The sequence below is a fragment of the Opisthocomus hoazin genome, chromosome 6 (genome assembly GCF_030867145.1).
Source record: "Opisthocomus hoazin isolate bOpiHoa1 chromosome 6, bOpiHoa1.hap1, whole genome shotgun sequence".
NCBI lineage: Eukaryota > Metazoa > Chordata > Aves > Opisthocomiformes > Opisthocomidae > Opisthocomus > Opisthocomus hoazin.
The window spans coordinates 77,379,247-77,400,374 of NC_134419.1; the positions used below are offsets into that span (position 1 = coordinate 77,379,247).

General features: G+C 43.1%; 1 protein-coding gene across 2 annotated transcripts in view; it reads right to left on the reverse strand.

Annotated features, from left to right (window-relative positions):
• Positions 1 to 5,936: 5,936 nt before the first annotated feature.
• The window catches only part of C6H10orf90 (chromosome 6 C10orf90 homolog), a 74,556-nt gene continuing 59,364 nt past the window's right edge, over positions 5,937 to 21,128 (reverse strand). For both annotated transcript variants that reach the window (XM_009934593.2, XM_075423916.1), the window contains exons 7-9: positions 8,995 to 9,058; positions 7,660 to 7,759; positions 5,937 to 7,099 (exon numbers count right to left, since the gene is read on the reverse strand). In XM_009934593.2, coding sequence (XP_009932895.2) covers positions 7,061 to 7,099; positions 7,660 to 7,759; positions 8,995 to 9,058 — 203 coding nt within the window. In that variant the 3' untranslated portion in view covers positions 5,937 to 7,060. The remainder of the gene's footprint in view (positions 7,100 to 7,659; positions 7,760 to 8,994; positions 9,059 to 21,128) is intronic.

A 21,128-nucleotide genomic window follows, 5' to 3' on the forward strand; every position in this document is an offset into this window, starting at 1 on the left:
ACAGGACAATTCTGAGAGCATGGCAGGGAGGTTTCCTGTGCTAAAATCCCTTTAAATATGACAAATAACCCATTAAATAAGTTTTTTTTTACTTCAAACCAGACATGGAGAATAAGCACTTTGATCTGTTGCTACAAATTTCACTGTCTCCCTGAAAACAAAAGAAAGAAAAAACCCACAAATTTTTACATGTCTCACAAGAGGACAGTATTCAACTCAGACTAAAAATTATGAAGTCATATATTTTTAACATTCCTGTCTAGCCCTCTGCAAACCACAAAACAATGCAACATCCATCATCATAAACGCTGGGACAGTCAATTAGGAGGACAGCATATTTTTGGATGTTGTTAAAGGAAAATAAATATTCCTAAAGGGAAATTTGAGAGAAATCATTAAAAAGTACTGTGGTATACCTCACAGGAGAATGAAATCAATTAGGTCTTAATCTCATATTATTTATGAAAGGAAGAGTGAAACAGAGCTTCTTTTATTATAGGTGTTTTCTGATTGTTAGGTTCTGTTGCAAAACTTTCATTTGCTTTGGGTCACAAACAGAGCAAGTGAACCCTCTCAAAGCTAAAACAAACAGAAGTAAAATGTTGGGTTTGTAACATCAGCTAATAGTATCAGATAGAACAGTCAGCCCGTAATTATATGTCTTTCATGCAGTTTAACTTCTGCCATTACATAATGAAATTTAGACCAATGAGCCCTCAAAGTTATATTTTTACATAATAACAAATCCAAAAATTATATATGTGCTCCCAGTAGCGTTACAAGTTAAGTATAGATTTGGCGACACTTTACGGTAAGTGGGTACTCATTACTAATTCCTCTGGTATTCATTGTAACAACATTAGTCAGGAAGAACTAATGTGGATGTAATATCTCAGCACTGGTTCATTTCTCTGTAAATCGGCAGTCTAGCACACGCTGGTAATTCCCTTTCCCCGGAGTCACCGCCGTGCTGTCGAAGACCACCCCGCTGCGTTATTGTCATTGAGGGCAACGGGTCCAGCCGCCCCGTCCGGGCAGTCCACGGGCGGCTGTACCGTGCGTCCAGCTCGTTATCTATCCATGGAGAAGAGCGTTGTCCTTTCCTCAGCATTTCTCCCCCGAGCCATGGCACGTGTCTGTATCCAGCCTATTTCCCTGCCTCCTTCTGCAGTGACATAGTTTCAGAGGACATCCCAGTTATGAAAACAGACTTCTGTCCTGAATATGTTGGGTTTTTTTTTTTTAAATTCGCTGGCCACATTTATATGTTACAATTCATTAAAATGATTGCTGGGCGACCTTCCTTTCAGACACCAATATCAGGTAATCTCCTGATCAGTCCAAGTTCCAACTGGACACCATTCCCATGACCACCCTTTGGTCACGATCTTTCTTAATTTTCCCCACATCATCCCAGAAGGGGATAATCAGTGCTCACTTACTTTAGGGAACAAAAAGTTCTAAAAGAGCAGAGAAATATGAAATAAAAATGGAAGTCTCCCCCTTCTTCAAGCACAACTTCAAGAGGTGCAAGAGCACATTAGATGGTGTCTTAACACATGGCCCAAGTGAGAAGATGAAGCTAAAATGGTTTCAGAGGGTCTTTGCCATTTTCTGCTGACAATTTCTCAAGCCATTTGCAGAGCTACAGCAACTCTGGAACTACAGAGCAGCCTACACGTAGTAAGTGTTTGCGCAAGGATCTTCCCATAACTATATGCTAACTAAAGTCTAGTCGTTGTGAGGTACTGTAGAATATAAACATGAAGTCTAAAAATACATCACTGTGATCAGTTTCCAAAAATTAATAAATCTCTGCAATTAGGAACTCTTTTACATATTCCTATCCACGCAACACCAGCCTCAAGCAGTTCATTGCACTTTTCCTATTTACTAATTTTATATAATTGTGTGTACCATGAGCAGATTTGTGCAGTTTTTCCTCTTTTTTTTAATCACTCTGCAGCTGGTAGAGAGATGATACACCTTGTTATCTTATTCTGTGGGTCATCTAAAATGGATATTAAGTAATTCTGCCTCCTGAAGCTTTGGTACGGAGCCACGGAGAACTAGGAAGAGTAAGACGCCTGACTTAAAAAAGAGGATGCTCGGTATTTTCAGCATAGAAATGTATTTTCACATGGCATCCTTCTTTCAACAGTTTTGTCGTAGCTAAACACACATTGCAAGAGAGGATATCATAACCCCCCAAAATACCTCCGGGTAGTTCAGCTGGAAAACAAGCTTCACTTCTAGAGCCCAGCATGCTACTACGCCGTTATCAATAGGCAGAGTAGCACCACTCGATGAGAAAGATGGGCTCCTCTCTCTGAATAACAGTTTTGGGCACGAATTTTTGTGATAGTGATTTCAGCAGATGCATATTTAGATCAGAGCCTAATGAATATTTTCATACATAGATTGAGATTTATTACCTGCAGTATGTTTGAAGGATTTTCAGTATCCTCTTTTCTCCTAATCTGGTTTTACGCTCAGGTGTCCTTCTTGCATTTAATTTGTGCCACTGCTTTCTAATCACCTTTTCTTCAGCAGACTGCAGATTGGGAATGGTCTCAGCTGGGGTGGGACTTTTCAACCCCCCATTGCCTGGTGCTAACCTGTGGTCACGACCGTGGGGGAGCACAGTGAGGGCATCTCACAGGCATCCAGCTGCTCATAACCCAGCTCAACAAGAAGCATACTGAGTAATAAACCACACAGGCTGAAGTCATGGTGCTTGATGAAATATGACCCTGTGAGACAACCTTGCGTACTGATCTACTCCGTCAGTGAACAAGTGGCCAGTCAATGCTCCTGGCAAGATAATTACCCACCCCTCAAAGCACACAGGCATTTTTGTCCCTGAAGTCAAAGGGGCAAACATCTCCACGGACGAGGCGAGCTGCGGTATTTTTAGCCATGGAGCTGTTACTGCAGTGGATGTATTGGGGAATGATTTCCTCTGGAGAAAGCTGCCAGAAACTTTATCCCCATTTTTCTGTGTTGTTTTCCTTGTAAATCAGCTCTCTCACAGAAAACATTACACTAACATGACCAGTCCCAGATACTCAACAATAAAACTCCTAAAGTCTTACCCAGACAGTGTCCTCATCTACCTGACCAGCTGAGTAAACTTGAAGAAGTAACTAATGGCTTGCATACACATACACAGGAAAATATTTGGGTTAAAGATAAATCCCCAGAATACTGTAACCCTCAGTGCTTTACGTTGCAATGACTTTCAACCCTTAATGAAGTATTTCCATCAGATGAAATTAATGATGGCAGCAAGGAAGCAAACACCATGTCTTTGACACCTAAAACATTGTGCGTTCCCCGTGTGGGCTCCATTTTGAGTAGCACAAAATGTCAAGCCTACTGAGAGGCTTTCTCTTTTGGAAGGAGAACATCAAGTCAAAGTGTTGGCAAGCCTACACAGGCTCTGTGTCTCAATGCCCCCAAACCATCTCAACATCTCACCTCAACCAACATTTGTTATGAAATGGTGTTCTGTGGGCACGTACAAATCAGCAGTGTGAAAAGAGATGACCGAGCGAGGGCAACGGGGAACAAATGGCACTATTTGTTCTATTACCAGAGATGTTAATCCTTGTAGAATTGTACCAGCAGGAAAATGCATCCTTCCTGAAGATACAGGGCATGGGCTGACAGCCAGAGAACCTGAACTCTAGCAGCATCCAACAAGAAGGAAAATTCCAGTGTTTGACAAGTGTGGGTGATCTCCAGTTTAGGCTGGGGAGTTTCTTGTATCGAGTATTATCCGATGGCAAATGTGCTCTTTACTTTGAAATGCCTGCAAGCCCAAAGTGAAAAGATGCCAATTTTTTTCCTAACTCTAAACTTCATTAAGTTGATGCCTGCTTGTATAGGGCTAAGCCTGTGAGGCTCATGTTTTTCTGAAGTAACATTTTCCTGTACAGTCTATTTTCAATTACAATGACTGGATTGTAGAGTTGAAATGAATGTCAGAATTGTTTGCTGGGTACATTACCAGATACCTTCTTTTCTGAGGCTGAGCAAGAGAAATTATGTTTGCAACAGAGGTCATTTTTTGTTTTCTGAAGCAAAGGTTTCATATCATATAAAACATTCCCAGACAGTGATTTGCATTAGGCATTTTGCTCACTAGGTATACTCCCAAGCTTATTTATACAAGAGTATTTCCCCCTCAAATTGTCATATATTTGTCCTGCAGATTTTGAAAATTACATTTAGAGAAAACAAAAACATTTGGAAATAACCGTTCTACAAACCCAAAAGATTTTGTGAATAGTGCACCCGCTTTAAGTCTGTGAGAAAGTGGAGTTCCTCACGAGCCAGGGAAGGTGAAGAAGCAGCGGGCTGGTGTGGTACCTTGTGTCCGAGGATGATCAGCAGAAACGAGAGGAAACCGGGTCAGCTGAGAAACATCCTGCCCTGGTCAGCATCCCGACAGGGGTGCCAAGGGGAAGAAACCAGGCTGAGCCATGTCACAGCAACCCTGTGCCGTTCATCCCAGTTGCTCACGTGGTTCAATTCCTCACGAGGACCTGGGTGCAGTGATTTCTAAGGAAGATTAGCTCCTCTGTTTGATATTCCCAGCCAGACAGTGAGAATCATGTCAAATATGCATATATATATATTTACATGTATTTACATATGCATATGAAATTGTATGGGCATGGAGGCAGGATGTATCTTGGAAGTTCAATTAAGCCATCTCCCTTTAGTTCCTGGGCATCCTGCAGGACAAACGGCTGATTTCAATGTGAAATACTCTTTCACTCCCAACAAGGAAGGCTCTGGCTCTTCTGCTCTGCCGGAGAAGAAGTGCAAAAAGTTTTGGGGCTCTCTTCTGCTGGTGGCACTAGGTGTCAGTCCCACACCAAGGACATCCCTGACCCAGGCTGTGACTATCTCGCTGTGTGCTCCTCTGCAATCCATCCAGATCCCCATGGATATCAAATATCAAATGTCTTGTCTCTGTACCGAAATGTCTTGCTGTGGCTGTAGGGTAAGACTACAAATAGGCTGAAGTGTACACAGTAAAGCAGGATTAAATGTATATAGTGTTTCTCTATGGATGTGTGCAGGAAATATTTCTCCTGAAGGATACAAACTTGATGAACCAAAGCTGCGTTTCTCTGAAGTCAAGACACTAGAGGCTAAGGAACCAAGGGGGAAAAATGCTAGGCTCCTACTGAAATCAAAGGGGATTTTGGCACTGACTTCTATAGGAAATGCCTCTAGTTGTTGTAGTGAGCTGTAACTGGAAGAAAGCTTGAAAGATAATCCTTCAGATTCAGCCTAGGAGACCATGTGTGTGGGTGTGTTTATGGCTATAATTTATCACTCTGTGGTGGAGACCCAGAAGTCCACCAGAGAGAGAAAGGCCCTCCTGTTTGAGGCAGGCCACATGTTTTTCCTGGAGAGCAGCAAGTGGGATCAATGAACCCACAGGAGAGCCGATCTACCACGCCGCTGAGCTGCGAAGCTTGGAGGATGCTCCTTCTTGCAGTCCCTTTTACAAGTTCTACTTGGAGCTATGTGTGGTCCAGCGCTAACTTCAGTTCCCAGTACAGCACTACCTGCTTGGTTAAAAAGACTTTTTTTGGGGAAAAACCCTGGCAGTTTCTTCCTTGCAGCCAGCATTGCCTTACCGTGCACGCCCTCTGAAAATGTATTGAACTAACTGACGAGTTAATACCTATCTGGAACGCAATGTAGTTGTTGTTCAATAAATCTCTGCCTTCTCTGTGAGCAAAAATTAACATCGTCAATCCTACTTTACAAACTGGGAAGCTGAAACACACAGAGGCAAAATAATCTAACAGAGACGGAGCACAAAAGACAACGAGGTTCCTTGTGTCCAGCACAGGTCACACAGCTGGAGGCTATCTCAGTGGCCAAAGCCCAGCTCACAAACATCCCTCTTCCAAAAAACCTGACCTTACATCTCAGGCTAGATTAGAAAAATAAAGCATAGATATCATAGGCCAAATTCCAGCCTCCTTTAAGCACACTCAGTTGAGTGTTTGTGCAACAGAGGTTAACACTTGCAATGATTTTTATGGGCAATATTTTTTACCGTAGGATTTGTGGCATACAAAGGCATGACTTCTCAACTCGTTTTAATAACTGTGTTATATTTAACAGTACCGAGTAAAACCATAGCTGTTGGATCAATATTATATTCATATTTTATTCCATAAATAAACTCCATTCGTTTGTAAGCTGGTTGTTTTTACTTCCAAAATGTACAAATAAAGGTTTAAATACTTTTGGAGGAAACGTTACAGATGGTTTTAGTTCTGCAGTTTTGATGCAAACATACTTCTTGGCACCACTTCTTAACATGCCATTTCTATGAATACTTTATGGCCACAGAAGTGGAGTAAAATGTATATTACACTGAAAAACATAAAAAACAGTGTTATAATCGAATTTTTAAATATTGGTCTTTAACAGGTAAGCTTGCTATGTAGATTCATTTTATAAACAGGAATAGAGTTCTTCAGAGAGATAAAATATTGGTCCCTTTTGGTATCTTAAGTATTAATGTGAAACTGCTGCTGCTATGATTATGTGGTAATGCTATTTCAGCTAGTTTCTAAACATAACGAATAATGATATTAATTTTTCTTTACTTCGAGGAGTTCACTCACAGGAAATCAATTAATAGAATACATCAGAGACATAAGTTTTCCAGATCTTATGAACCCAGTTCTATGGCTACAGAGACATATACTTTTTAAAAGATCAAGATAAATAATACCACTGTAATTCAGTATTTGCACTAAAAATTCTTAAAATTATTTCCTCTGGGTAAACTGACCAAAAGGTGATGCTCTGAAACAGCTGTGTTCCCTTTTAGACTGTTTTTGATTATGTGAAAGTTGCCTTAAAAATTAAATTGAAATATAAATGATCTTTCTTTATTAAAGAGCCAAAGATAATAAAAACACCTCCAGGTAATTGAGATAACACTAAATTTTATGGCTTATCTAGCAGTCAAAGGCATTCAAGATCCAATTAGGATGATGGGCAAGAGAATCCTTTGTCACTCTGTGTTTCTTTGAAGGAGCTGGTCCAGTAATTGCTAGGAAAAAAACAATGCAAAACAGCCTTAAGATACCGTTCAAATACATGAGGTGGCCATAACTGTAGAGATCTTCCGTGATACTGTAGGTGAGGTGGGATTAGCGTTCTCGGACCTCAAATCTGCTGGCCACGTTGCTCAAAAAAAAAAAAACCTCTGAAAGCTTTTCCACCTTGGACAGGAAGGGTATAATTACATGGAGGGACGGCACACTTCGACAAGGAAAACCTGGTACTTGTGTGCAGCGTGGAGCAGGATTAGTGGGGGATGCCTCGGACCTGCACCAGGATAACTGTGCTAATGCAGCTTTCTACCACAACTAATTACTCATCTAAAAAAAAAAAAAAGTCTTGAGTGCTTATTCCAGCACAAGGTTCAGCTGTTAATTCAGGTTTAAAGAGGTGCCTAACCCCAAGTACAAGGTTTAAAAAGTATCCTTTGCTCTGGGGTTTTGCACATGGTTAGCATGGACTCTCCAGGCAGGTGCTGCCTCTGCGGACCCCTTCCACAGGTAAAGAAGTGTTCCAACCCCGTAGTCAACATTCACACTAAATCCTTACCTTTTTAAACATCTCAACACGTAGTCGGTTACTCTGGATGATGATCCGTTTCTGTTTTTCTTCTTGTTTCTTTTTCACTTCAGGTAAATTGTCATAAATCCTGGAAGGAATTTAGAAAGTTGACTTCACACGTCATCCCTGGCACTCACAAATAACTTGGTTTTCCTATAGGAAATGTTTGCCTTCAATGCAATACTTGTCGTTAATGGGCATCTCTAAGTATTTGAATTAATTTTATGGCACAGGAAATGTAAATTGTAATGATGTTTTTATATAAAATCTGACTTGTTGAAAAACACTTCTAATTTTGGACTAAAAAGCCCAGCAAGAGACGGGATCAGGTTATCTTCAGTGCAGCAGCGTAATTCTGGAGCAGCTTCTAACGAGCTCAGTGGAGTCGCTTTCAATTTATAGTAACATAATTCAAACCAGAATCTGGCCTGTATGCTTTTTTTTATATTTATGTCACAAAATTAATACCAAGCAATTATTTCCAAGTATTTTTTTAAAATATAAGAAAATCATCTTTATAAGACTGTAGACTGTTAACATTTTTTCACTGTCATTAGGAACTTTTTTCACCAAGGAGAACATAATCTGCATATTTTATGAATAACATGAGTTGCCCTCAGAAAGGTGACTTCTGGTGTGACCTTTTTCTATTGAAATCAGTTATAAAATTCCCAGGGGGTTGAAAAGAAAGTTGGACCTTCCTTCGCAGCAGTCCTGTAATTTGCATGAGTACAATGCACTTTAGTTCTGATTTTTCCTTCTATTATTTTGCCATATTGAGTTTTTGAAGCAGCCTGTTTTGGCTTGCGCTCAGCCAGGAGATTGTATTCTGGAGAAGAGAAATGGGACACAACTTCAGCGCTCTTAAAAACGGGGGGAATTCGGCACGGCACCCATTCGCAGCGTTCCTTGCTGCAAACGATGGCATGAAGTACAGCGCCGTTAAAGGTCAGACACCACATTTCTAACAACTTGCTGTAATTCCCACACTACGTGCCATAATCAAGATGAAAAAAACCCCACAGTGACTGTACTGCTTACATTTGTGAAGGTCCAGCGTGAGGTACCTCTCAAGGACTTAGTTTTCACAGCATGGTTACCCCACGCCATCTGAAACCGCTGCAAAAAGGATGCTGAAAGGGCAGGGCTGACCCAAATGTATCAAACCGATACAGCGGAAGAAGAACATGAGCGTTGCACACAAGAGTGGCAAGCAGCATGACAGACCGACCCTCCGGCGTGTGAAGATGACATGGAGTTACGCTGCCTTAGGTGTGAGATGGCAGTGATTCGTAGCGAACTCTAAACCGCAGCGGTTTGTACCTTTTCGATCTCATATGCATCTCCTTCTCTGGAATGAATCTTTCCTTTGGTTTGAAGAGGTTATCTAGAAGTGGGAAAATAAAGTTAATATTGGAGGAACCTGTGTTTACTGAAATTTTAAATGTTGCATTGAATGTAGTCATGATACGATATTTCTGATTAAATGTTTGATGACTTAAGGCCAGATCCTAATCTCCATAGGTCAATGAAAAGACATTTAACAGCTTTATCCGGAGCAGAATTAGTTCCTGAAGCTGCCTTACAGAAAGGGAAGGGTGGAGAAGACCCATAGCAACCAGCTTCATTGCAGAGTTCATTTATTTTAAATGCACATAACTTCTGCTGTTGTCACATACAGCTGTGTACACCCTTTACTCAGATCAAGAACCAACGAAGATTCCCACTGTATCAAGCAACCTATTTTCCCCATATACACAGGCGATTGCACCTGCGCACACCGCCCACATCCTCAGCTGATGCATGTTGGGAACCTGGCCTGGCAGGACCATTTCTGACTCAATTTATACCTGTTTTGCAGGGCTGTGAATAATTATGCCAAGCATTGGGAGGAGGAAAATTATATTACTCTTTCCTGATAAAATAGGAAGATACCTGTGATAATTCCAATCAGCATTTCCCCGGATACAGGAAAAAAATTACTGATCTTTGCAGTTGGTGAGTCTCAGGAACAGGTAATTTTAAAACCTTCCTTGTAAAAATGGTTTCTGAATGGGAAGGGATGGTGCTCATACAAGGTGGGAAGCCAGTAAATAGGCAATCAGAACCAATGCTTGATGAAGAAGACCGTGCCTAACCATGTTTCTCGATGAGAGGAGGGAAGAGAGGGCTGCCGCCTGCGCAGCTACATTATTCAGATTTACACCAGGACAATGAAAGAAAAAGTGGGGAGACGGGGCAGGGTCCACCTCCGTACAGCAGGACACATACCGAGGAGGGGAAGGAACATCCCTGCGGTGCACGAGCTGCTGCCCTGATGGGTACAGGTGACATGGAGAGCTGTAACTTGAGCTTCTCAGTTCAAGCATACGAAAGAAATGGGTTTACGTTCTGGTCTCTGAACACAGGGACGACCGGAGCGTTGCCTATGACCACCAGGTCCACGCAGATTCCCCGGGACATGGAGCACAGGGGTGTGATGCCCCGTGGAGTCACAGCAATCTGCACATCCAGGGCATTTGCCAGTATCTTCGCAGAATATTTGTATAAGATAAATATACGTGCAAATCTTTAAGCCCTTCCATTTTCTGAGGAAGTTCAGAAGACCGAATATATATCACAGCAGGCACCACGTCAGCCTCTTTCTGCCATCTCACTGAATAGACGAAATACAATAATCAAGGCAGAGAAGTAAATACAGGGAATAGTTTGTTCCAGAACTGCCCAGTGCAGACGCTGGCCCTGAGCGGACCCACCAACCGCTACCCAAAAAAGACCCCTTTCCCACCAGGTTTGCTCCCCCGCTGTTTCAGCCACCAGACGGTTGAGGGATATTTATGGGAGATGTCTTAGCAACCAAACAGCCTCGAGCGGCTTACTGGGCTACACCCAGAGGCAGTGTCATCCTCAGATTACGTGTTTCTCAGGAAAACGCTACATCCCCTTGAAGATCACTGTTGTATCTCGATGGAAAAAATAAAAGGGAGCTTTGCAGCAGTTCCTATTCTGAGCTGGCACAGTTTTCAAAACACAGATGAGAAAGGAGGGGAGGCTGTGAAGCCTTCTCTGCCTGAGGACGAACTTTTCTCCACTCAGCGGTTGTCTACACTTAATCATGCTTATTGAATCTTCAGTACACATGAGCAACATGCTCCATTTGCTAGGAAAATATAATTTGCCTTTCATTTATTAGTGTTTTTATGTTCATTTATGTATTCCTTAACTTAAAAGGAATAGACACCGAAACTTCAGGAAGCAGATTGCCTGTGACCCAGATGGTCCTGGTGAAGGATTAGGGTCCAGGGTCATTGATTTTCCAGGATCAGCGCAGATCTCAGCACACTTCAGAGCAGCCTCAGCACAGCCCCTTGCTGCTCGAGGTTGCACACCTCATTCTGACAGCTCAGGACTGCAGGATGCATCCCTTCCCACAAGGCACATCCTCTAACCTGGAGAGTGGCATGGGATCCGTCTGAAATAGTACAAAGCCATCGCCATGGGTTCTCTGCAGTGCGAAAACAAAAATAGGAGGCACTTCATGCCGCACAGCAAATTCAGGCATCTTGTTTATCTGTGTGGTAATATGGTCTTCTGTACAAGATCACTGGTGGGACAACAAGTTCCTTGTGTTTTCCCCTGTCGTTGGGCACAGAAGAGCAGCTGAGGGCTCTGGAAATAACAGCCCAGCAGACACCTGCACCAAGCCCTCGCACAGTAAGTCAAGGCGGACCTCTCCCAAGAGGCGATACGATCAGACAGCGTGACCGGCCAGCACAGGACATGGGTTTTATACAGTTTGCTATGCACGGTGAGTGACATCCACTCAAATTTATGAACTTTTATTCCAGGAATTCTCAGATGTAGTGTTTCTGGAACAAAACTAATTGTTTTAGGGATCCCCCCCTTTTTCCTAAATAAAAGCAGTTAATGACACATTAGCATTTCCAGACCTCTGTGTATAGCCACCAGAACATGCAAGGGATGAAAAACCCAGCCGGGGATCTGCAGGCCTGCAACCTATCTTGTAAACAGTGTGACAAGCTAAGCTGTATTTTTTCTGACTCGCTAAGACAGGCTGGCCTCTGTGTTCGAGTCGGTGGGAAGCACCGCAGAGGCCGAGAGCTGTGCGGGTGCTGGAGCATATGGCTGTTCCTCCAGAAGAATCCTCTCCTGATGGCACAGAAACGGTCTTGCAGGGCATCAGACCCATCACTACCCACAATTCTGCCTGGAACTAGGTATGTTGCTGTGCTGGTGGCTTGGAAGGGGAGGATTAGAAAGAGACTCTGGGGAAAATCCTCCAAGAAAAAAAAAAATCTACCTTGGTTATAAAAATACCCTTTGTGAAGCAGCTTGGAGTCAAAAGGTTAACACTTAGGGGTCAACATTCATGTAGTGTCTCTCGGCTCCCTCTCAGGTCACTATGCATAAGAAAAAAAAATCACATGCAAGCATCAAGAAGAAATAAGTCTGATCCTTAACAGTTTTTTAGGATTAGAATTAAAAAAAATAACAGAAAAATAAATAAAAATTGATCTAAAGGAGAAAATAAAAATCATAAGTGCATTTAAATATTTCTTGATATTCAATACTGAGAAGAAAGCATATTTCAATGTGGAAGAGTAGCACACGTTCAGAGCTATAATAACCTGCCGAACACCTCACGAAGACCTGAATTAACATTCTTTCCTACCAAGCAAAGATCAAAGTGTGGCATAACGTGGACAATTCACCAGGTTGATAGTCTTCTAAATTGCGTTTTATCAAAGTTCCTTAACAAATTTCGTAACCCTGTATTACTTTTGGACAAAACTATTCTGAAGGATGGGTAAGAAGGGATTTCAAAGCAGACATTCAGCATTGCCAGTGATGCACTGCAGTTAAAAAAAGGTATAGGCAGGTAGGCATGAAACACTTCTTTGGTGTTTTATTCAAACCTCGTGAAACTACTGAGCTTTGGGTCTTTACAACAACACTGTGTGCAACAGCGTTCTGACATCTCCATAGTGGGAGCAAGAAGTCACTTCAGCAAGCTCTAAATGAAGGTGGATGGGTCATCACTGTCATATATTTTAACTAATGCTAAACTGCACCTCAGGCAAGATGAGAAACTTTCCTGCTCGGGAAGTTAGTAAATGTTTAGACAGAGAACAGATAAAGTGATTGTGTTGGAACTGTCCCCTGACTTCCTATTTACCACTAAATCATTGAAATACTCAAAAAAGAAAGAGAGTGGCAAAATTTATCAAAGGCTAAATTTGGCTCTGCCCGTCAGAATCTACATACACTTCCCCGTAACATGAATGTGAATTCTCAGAGCTAAAACGTGCCTTTGAGGATGTGTTGCCAGTCCTTGGAAAGCAAAGCACTGATAGTGGTGGTTCTCTAATTAAACTGCTTTTTCACTGAACTGAAAAAATAATTCACCAAAAGTCCATTCACCCAGAAAAGTCCTAAGATACAAAAATATTTTTGTTTGAACACTGCTTTTTAAATCAACAGTCCCCTAAAAAATAAATTAGCCTTGAATCTAAGATAAATGTCAAGGTGGCATTCAGCTTAGCATGCCCACAGCACTTGACTGGGAATTCATCCAGAGAATATAAACTAGTGCCTACACCCAGGGGTGCTGCCCAAACTTTTGCACATTTTATGTCAATGACTTCATGCAATGAATTACTTCAGCTGTAGTCAACAGATGATGTTGTGGTATTATTTATAAAAAAATGCAATAACCCTTTATATAAGACTTTGTATAAGACTGGACTTTCTGCTCATCTCAGAGAAACGCTGAAGCTCAAAAGTGGTCCTTCACCCAAGAGAACCCACAGGAAGGTGGTTCATGGGCACTCCTGCTGTTCAGGTATGTCGTACACTGTGGCTCTTGATACTTCTGATCTCCCTTAATATTTCAGTCTGAACAATGGAAAACATCACAGGTATCTCTAAAAAACCTGTGAAGTTTAGAGATTTTATGGAAACATTTTCATACTAAATTAATTTTGGTCATGATACAGGAGAATTCACAGAATCACAGAATGGTCGGGGTTGGAAGGGACCTCAAGAGATCATCTAGTTCAACCCTTCTGCCAAAGAAGGTTCACCTAGAGCAGGCTGCATAGGACTGCAGCCAGGTGGGTTTTGAGTATCTCCAGAGAAGGAGAGGATATTTGAACATTCACGGATTTCATCCAGAAAAAAATGTAATTAGCATCTCACCTGGCCTTCCTAAATCATTCTTGTTTGATTAGAGCATGTGGTCTTGAAAAGCATAAAATTTCTTTCAAAAAATAGCAATTAATGGAGAAGGTGTGACAGATCTTGGTAAATTCATCAAAAGATTAATTTAATCTTTGGTAAAATTGGCACCAGCTTCTTAATCCTGGCTTCTTTAGTTTCAGTTTCTAATCATGCATGAAATCAGACATTTTACTCCTAGATGAAAATGTCCATCATCAAAAATTCAGTTTTTTGTTTGGCTCCTTCCAGGCTCCAATGAAGTTGGATCAAATTGCCTGAACTTTGAGAGTCACCCATTACAAGGCACGCTGTTTCAATGCTGTTATCATCCGCACAGAGAATATCTCTGGCCTTTGAGCAACCTGGTCTACTGGAAGGTGTCCCTCCTCAGGGCAGGGGGCGTGAAACGAGATGAGCTTTAGGGTCTCTTCCAACCCAAACTACTCTACAATTCATTCTATATTTGAATATTTTCCAATTTATTGCTACATTCCCTGCACAGAGGCTGGCTATCTCCCACGTTTGCAAGGATGAGGGCACGGAGGGGACGTGCCGGTCACCCCATTCACTGCATCACCTCCTCTCCTGTCGTCACAGCGAGTCGGAGCATTGTGCTCCCAAGGGACCGCGTCATCCACTGCCAGTGACCTGCAAGGTGCTGCCGTGTATAGCTGACTCACAGGCACCGCTCTAATCAATGTGATGAATAAGAATATCATAAAAATAGGTCATTCCTCTTCCTAATTCAATTACCTGAATGCAGCTTAGTCGTTATTCAGAGCCGTCAGCCTTAACTGAGTGACCAGGTGCCAACAGGATCAGTGGCACTACTGCTAGCTATGAATTTCAGTGGAGAAAAGGAACCCGACAAATGGCACAACTGAAGCCATACACAAGCAGAGACAGGCTGGTGGCTGCAAACATCTCAACGGCCACCGATGTCCTCTGAAGACCACATCAGCAGCTGCAGGATTTGCCGGCTGCACGCTTACTGCAAATTCTCTGCTCGCTGTCTTCTCCTCTCTCCAGTCCAAATAAAAACCTCCCTGGCACAGAGCTTCTCAAGAAACCAACCCCTTGAAAACACAAACAAACAAACAGCAGTCCTCGCCCTCCAGGCTTTTGCAGTTACAATAAAGCTTTCTGGAAAGGTTTAGAAGCACGACTGAAGAGGTATAAACTTGTTTCCAAAATATTACTAAAGATACAGGGTTTGGATACAAATCCAGAGAAACACAGCAGGCACCGCGGTAGGGGTTGAATGGTAAGTTTCAGCTTGTATTGCCATTTCCAATGAACCGCTGCCCTCTCAAAGGAAAGGAAAATGGAAGGTATGAAAAAACCATATGTGCCTGAGAAATTTTTTTTAAACCTCTGAAAGTGCCTGTGTACACTAAGATCACAAGGCTGTTCATTATGCAGATTTAAAGGCCTATAAACAGCTGGTAGTCCTGTCACTGAAGTAATTACATTACGGTTTTCGAGATTTAAATCCAGTTATTTGAACATTGTTTCTATTCAGTTCGTCACAGTGGGATCTCTAATTTGTTCGATGTAGTCAACAGCAGAGTAGTCTATCTTGGACTAATTAGCACTCTCGAAATTTAGCAGTGCACACTACACAGCACAAAGGCTAGCGTGAGAGTTGCAGGTTCTCTGCCTTCAAAGTGCTCTTTTGATGATAAAATCTTCTGCAGGATAAACATTTTCATTTTTCTAAGATTACTTTCAGCATTTTGTAAAATCCTGCTCATGAATTACGATTAAAAATGGTAAACAACTTGGGTTTTTTTGAGGATGAGAAGGTAAACGGAAACTGCACAGATGTTGGTATTTATATGGAAATGATGTTAGATGCTAGTTATTTCTTTTTTCTACAACCAACTAAAGTTGTAACAACACTGTCAAAACACTGGAAAACCATGCTAGCTAATAACTCCGTATTATCGATAAAGGCACTTTAGCCTCATAAAGTCATCTCAGGTGGAGAAAAATCTCTGAAGGTCATTGCTCTTTATTTCAGGGTGAAAATTATTTTATTGAAGTAAAAGCTGCAAGTCCAGAGTGAAGCGCACGTGACAAGTGTATGTCAGAGAGATGCAATAGCAGCAACCTTGCTAAGTGCAGAGGGAAACATCTCGGGCTGCAGTCTAACCCCCATCTGCGCCTGCATAGAAGCAGGCTGCCACCCAAGGGGACAGTCCCAGCTCTCCCCCTCCTGTGCCACCTTCCCTTGCGGGCATGGATGGGCACGTGGGGACCTGGGCCAGGGAACATCCTCTGGTGACAGAAAACTAATCAGATAACTAATGTCACTGCCAGTGCTTGCGGCAAGTGCACTGCAGCGACCTGCTCTGCCAGCACCTCGGGGCTGCACAGAGACACTCTATTCCTGCCCGGCCACAAATGTGCTTATAACCCATCCTTGGGGTCACTGTGTCGGGGTCAGTGGAAATTAAACACATCAGCCAACCTGCTCTTACAAAAACGACCTCTGGAAAGCCATAGAATCATAGAATGGTTTGGGTTGGAAGGGACCTGAAAGATCATCTGGTTCCAACCCCCCCCTACCATGAGCAGGGACATCTTCCACCAGCCCAGGGTGCTCAGAGCTCCATCCAACCTGGCCTTGAACACTGCCAGGGAGGGGGCAGCCACAGCTTCTCTGGGCAACCTGGGTCAGTGTTTCACCACCCTCCTGGTGAAGAATTTCTTCCTAATATCTAATCTAAATCTGCCCTCTTTTAGTTTACAGCCATCCCCCCTTGTCCTATCACTACACACCCTTGCGAAAAGCCCCTCTCCATCCTTCCTGTCGGCCCCTTCAGGCACTGGCAGCTGCTCTAAGGTCACCCTGGAGCCTTCTCTTCTCCAGGCTGAACAGCCCCAACTCCCTCAGCCTGTCCTTGCAGGAGAGGTGCTCCAGCCCTCTGATCATCTTCATGGCCCTCCTCTGGCTCTGCTCCAACACATCCATGTCCTTCCTATGTTGGGAGCCCCAGAGCCGGATGCAGGACTCCAGGTGGGGTGTCATGAGAGTGGAGTAAAGGGGCAAGCCCAGAGAATGGACGAGAGTGTGGTGGAAATGAGCCCTATGAACCTCAGAGCCATAAAGACCTCTACCTCCACAAATCCCCAAGACATCAGGAAAGAGAAAAAACGCGAAAGGAGGCAACTATCAGACTGAAAAAAACAACCACAAGATCACACCCTAAAGCCTAGAGATGCCATCAGTACAGTGCTGTACACTGAAGCATTTTCCAGGTCATCATTTTACCCTCCTGGGTTCTTAATTTCAAGTGTTGTTTCAATGTGTGTTGCTGTGCAAGAACAGCCAGCTTCCTGAGACCAAGAAGCCTGCAGGCAGGCGGCATTTGGCAGAGGTTTTTTAAGACTAGCAGAGAGAAGAGGAGAACCAGTAGTACCAGCACCAAATAAACCATCAATGGCTATGGGGACGTGGCAAAGCAACTGCCCTGTGTGCACAGATGTGTATCCTGCTCAGTTCCCTTGACTTCTCCTGATGGCTGAGGTCTAATATCTGTTTTGGCCTTTATAAGTGACTGCCTCAGACATAGGTTTCCAGATGGCTATAGGAATGTGCACGGCACAGTAGGGAGGACCCAGGGCAGGTCTGGGCCCTCTGCTGCTACCCAGTGCAGCCCGGGCAGCTGGAGCAGACCCTGGCAATGGTTGTGATAACACAGCGATGACCCTCAGCCACCAGCCCCGTCCCCAGCTTGGGTGTCACAGTCCTGGACCACGACCGACACAACCGGGTATAGCCAGAGATGGACGTGGCATTCAGGACTTTCCGTGTTTGGACATACAGATGCACCTCAGGATATTTTTCCTTTTCTGGGCACTTTGTGCCCTGCGCAAATCCCAAGCTCTCTACCACCCGAAAAGTTGGCTTTGGAATACGCAGTCAGGGATGAACGCTGCCATGTTTCCTTCGCTCAGCCAGCTGTGGCTGGCAGGCAGCTTTCGGTGACATCTGTGTGTGGGTGCGGTACCCGAGCAGCCTGGGAGCTCTCTTTGGGGAGGGTGCAGCCTCGTTACACCCACAAAAATGGGGGGCTGGTGCCAAGGGAGGTGGTGCTGCTCTCCTCCCTCACCACTCTCACCCTCCCTCTCACCTCCCCTCATCTGATCACAACACCACTTGACGAGCTGGATCAGTCCTTTGGTCTGATAAAACCTCAAAGAGGGAATCCTAATTAAAAAAAAAAAAAAACATCAACTAAAAGCAGTTTTCTGCTAAATCAGCTCACTGATCCAACTGAAATACGGGGGTACAGACGGGCCACTCACCGTGACAGAGCAGGCGGGGACACCGACGCTTGTGCCCACAGTCTCCCTTTCACCAGGCTATGAAGTGAAATGGCATCCTGAGATCACTGGGACTTTGACGTCCACTTCCCATCTCAGTAAACGAAACTGAGCTTGCATCCCCTACCTGGACTACAGCTGCATGTTCATCTCATTTTACTTTTGTTTTCTAAAACACGAGACAAACTCCTTCCTTGCTTTAAAAGCACATTTTACATGCTAAAATGGCTTTTCCAGAGCATACAGAATAACGATGACAACAAATGATAACTTCTCTTCCTTTGGGCTTTGGGGGCTGGCAGAAGGGAAGGAGAAGGCTGTGACCCCAGTGTCGGCAGCAGGGACATCAGAAGGATGCAGGCAGCCAGCGCCCTTGGTGAGCACGAGTGGGGAGCCCTTGTCTCTTCTGCAGGAGGGGCTGCAATCAGAAAAGTTCAGAGCGTCCATAGGAAACAAAGATCCCCCACTCTGGGACTCATTAACGATACTAATCCTTCTGCACAATAGTGTCCACCAGGAGAAGTCCTAAAATTCCGACTGTCAGGACTCAGAGCAAATTAAATATGCTCAGTACACTCCTACACAGCCCTCTGAACTGCAGCCTACACGGTTGTGCTTTATCATGGATCTAGGATTTCCAGTATTAATTGCCATTATGCTTACATTACAGACATGTGACACTTCTGACATTATAAAAAAAATAAAGATCTTACGAACATAAAACTACATGTGGCTACAGGAAGGCAGATGAATTGTGGAAACTAAAGATTCTCTTTAGGCAAATTTATCTTTAATGACCATTGACTAAAAGAGGGATATAGAAATTTACTTGAATAATTAATGAATATATTTCACTATTATGCATTTATTACTCATTAAACAACCATAAAGATTAACTTTTAATTATCATTTAAGGAGAAATAGGGTTAACCTTTAATTTTTTTGTTTTGTAGCATATTTGCAGAGTGGTTTGGGGGACTTTCGAAGATGACCAAAGGGGAAGATATTAGCCAGTTCTTCTAAGATATATGATAAAACCCTGACCTGTGCCACTGCCTGCTGGGAGGGCTTGCTGGAGCTGGCACAGAGCCCCCAACACCGCAGGGCAGCACGGCCCTGAGATCTGAACCCACGTAAATTAACTCAGACAATTGAAGTAGTGAACGAATTTTATCAGCTCTTTAAAATATAATTCATGCTTTTTACTTTGCTTACTTATGCTTATTTAGCTCTTACTACAAAAACCCATTACATATCTGATATAAGGTAGACTGTCATACCACAACAAATGGCGCATATGTAGCAACACAAACTGATACTCTCCAATGCAAAGCATGTCAAGAGCACCAAGGTGGGGACTGCACCCAGCTTTCCTTCACCCAATCTCATTACCCAAGGAGCGAAAAATATATATCTGTTCCCCAGGGTCGAGGACATCAAAGATTTTCTTTCCTGCTTCCTCCAGGTGACCCATCTAGTTGTTCAATGTTTCCAATTGATTTACTTTTGTGTAGAATAATCTGGCTTCAGAGCACCACAGATTTAAAACCAAAATGTGAAGAGGAACGCCGATCAGTCAGATAAATCTTTTTCTTTAGTCACCAGGATTAAGTAACAGCTAGATGGCAAAAAAGAGGAAAGGAAAGGAAAGGAAAGGAAAGGAAAGGAAAGGAAGGAAAGGAAAGGAAAGGAAAGGAAAGGAAAGGAAAGGAAGGAAAGGAAAGGAAAGGAAAGGAAAGGAAAGGAAAGGAAAGGAAAGGAAAGGAAAGGAAAGGAAAGGAAAGGAAAGGAAAGGAAAGGAAAGGAAAGGAAAGGAAAGGAAAGGAAAGGAAAGGAAAGGAAAGGAAAGGAAAGGAAAGGAAAGGAAAGGAAAGGAAAGGAAAGGAAAGGAAAGGAAAGGAAAGGAAAGGAAAGGAAAGGAAAGGAAAGGAAAGGAAAGGAAAGGAAAGGAAAGGAGAAAGGAAAGGAAAGGAAAGGAAAGAAAAGAAAAGAAAAAGAAAAGAAAAGAAAAGAAAAAGAAAAGAAAAGAAAAGAAAAAGGAAAAGAAAAAGAAAAGAAAAAGAAAAGAAAAAGAAAAGAAAAAGAAAAGAAAAGAAAAAAGAAAAAGAAAAGAAAAAGAAAAGAAAAAGAAAAGAAAAGAAAAGAAAAAGAAAAAGAAAAGAAAAAAGAAAAAAGAAAAAAGAAAAAGAAAGAAAGAAAAGAAAAAGAAAAGAGAAGTCGAGAAAAGAGAAAAAAGAGAAAAGAAAAAAGAGAGGAGAGGAGAGGAAGAGGAGAGGAGAGGAGAGGAGAGGAGAGGAGAGGGAGGAGAGGAGAGGAGAGGAGAGGAGAGGAGAGGAGAGGAGAGGAGAGGAGAGGAGAGGAGAGGAGAGGAGAGGAGAGGAGAGGAGAGGAGGAGGAGAGGCCAGAGGAGAGGAGGAGAGGCCCAGAGAATTTTTAACATCTTGCGCCTAGCTAATATTTACAGAGGTGCTGTTGGGAGGGAACTGTGAGGGAGCTTCTCAGAGAGAGCTGTTTTACTCACTGCAGATTGAGTCTGTTTACCACTAGAGTAATAAAGCAAACTAATCAACCTGCACTAGGAAATCCCAAAGTTTAGATGCATAGATTTAGCAGCCTTGCCTACAGCTGCTGGGCAGGCAAGTGTTCTTCCACAGCTAGCTCACTGCTGAGGGCTTTATGAGGAAAGTGGGAAGTCCACACCTGAAGCTGCTGAGAAGACTGGACTGGGACTCCTACTCCCAAATCCCACCTCTCCCCCTCCCTGTCACTGCTCTCCCCAAACTGGTCTTGCTGTCAGAGGTATGAAATGCCGCTTATTGCTATCGCCTTCTACAACTAGCAGCAACTTGCATCATGCTGAAGAACACGACTGCACGTGACAACGA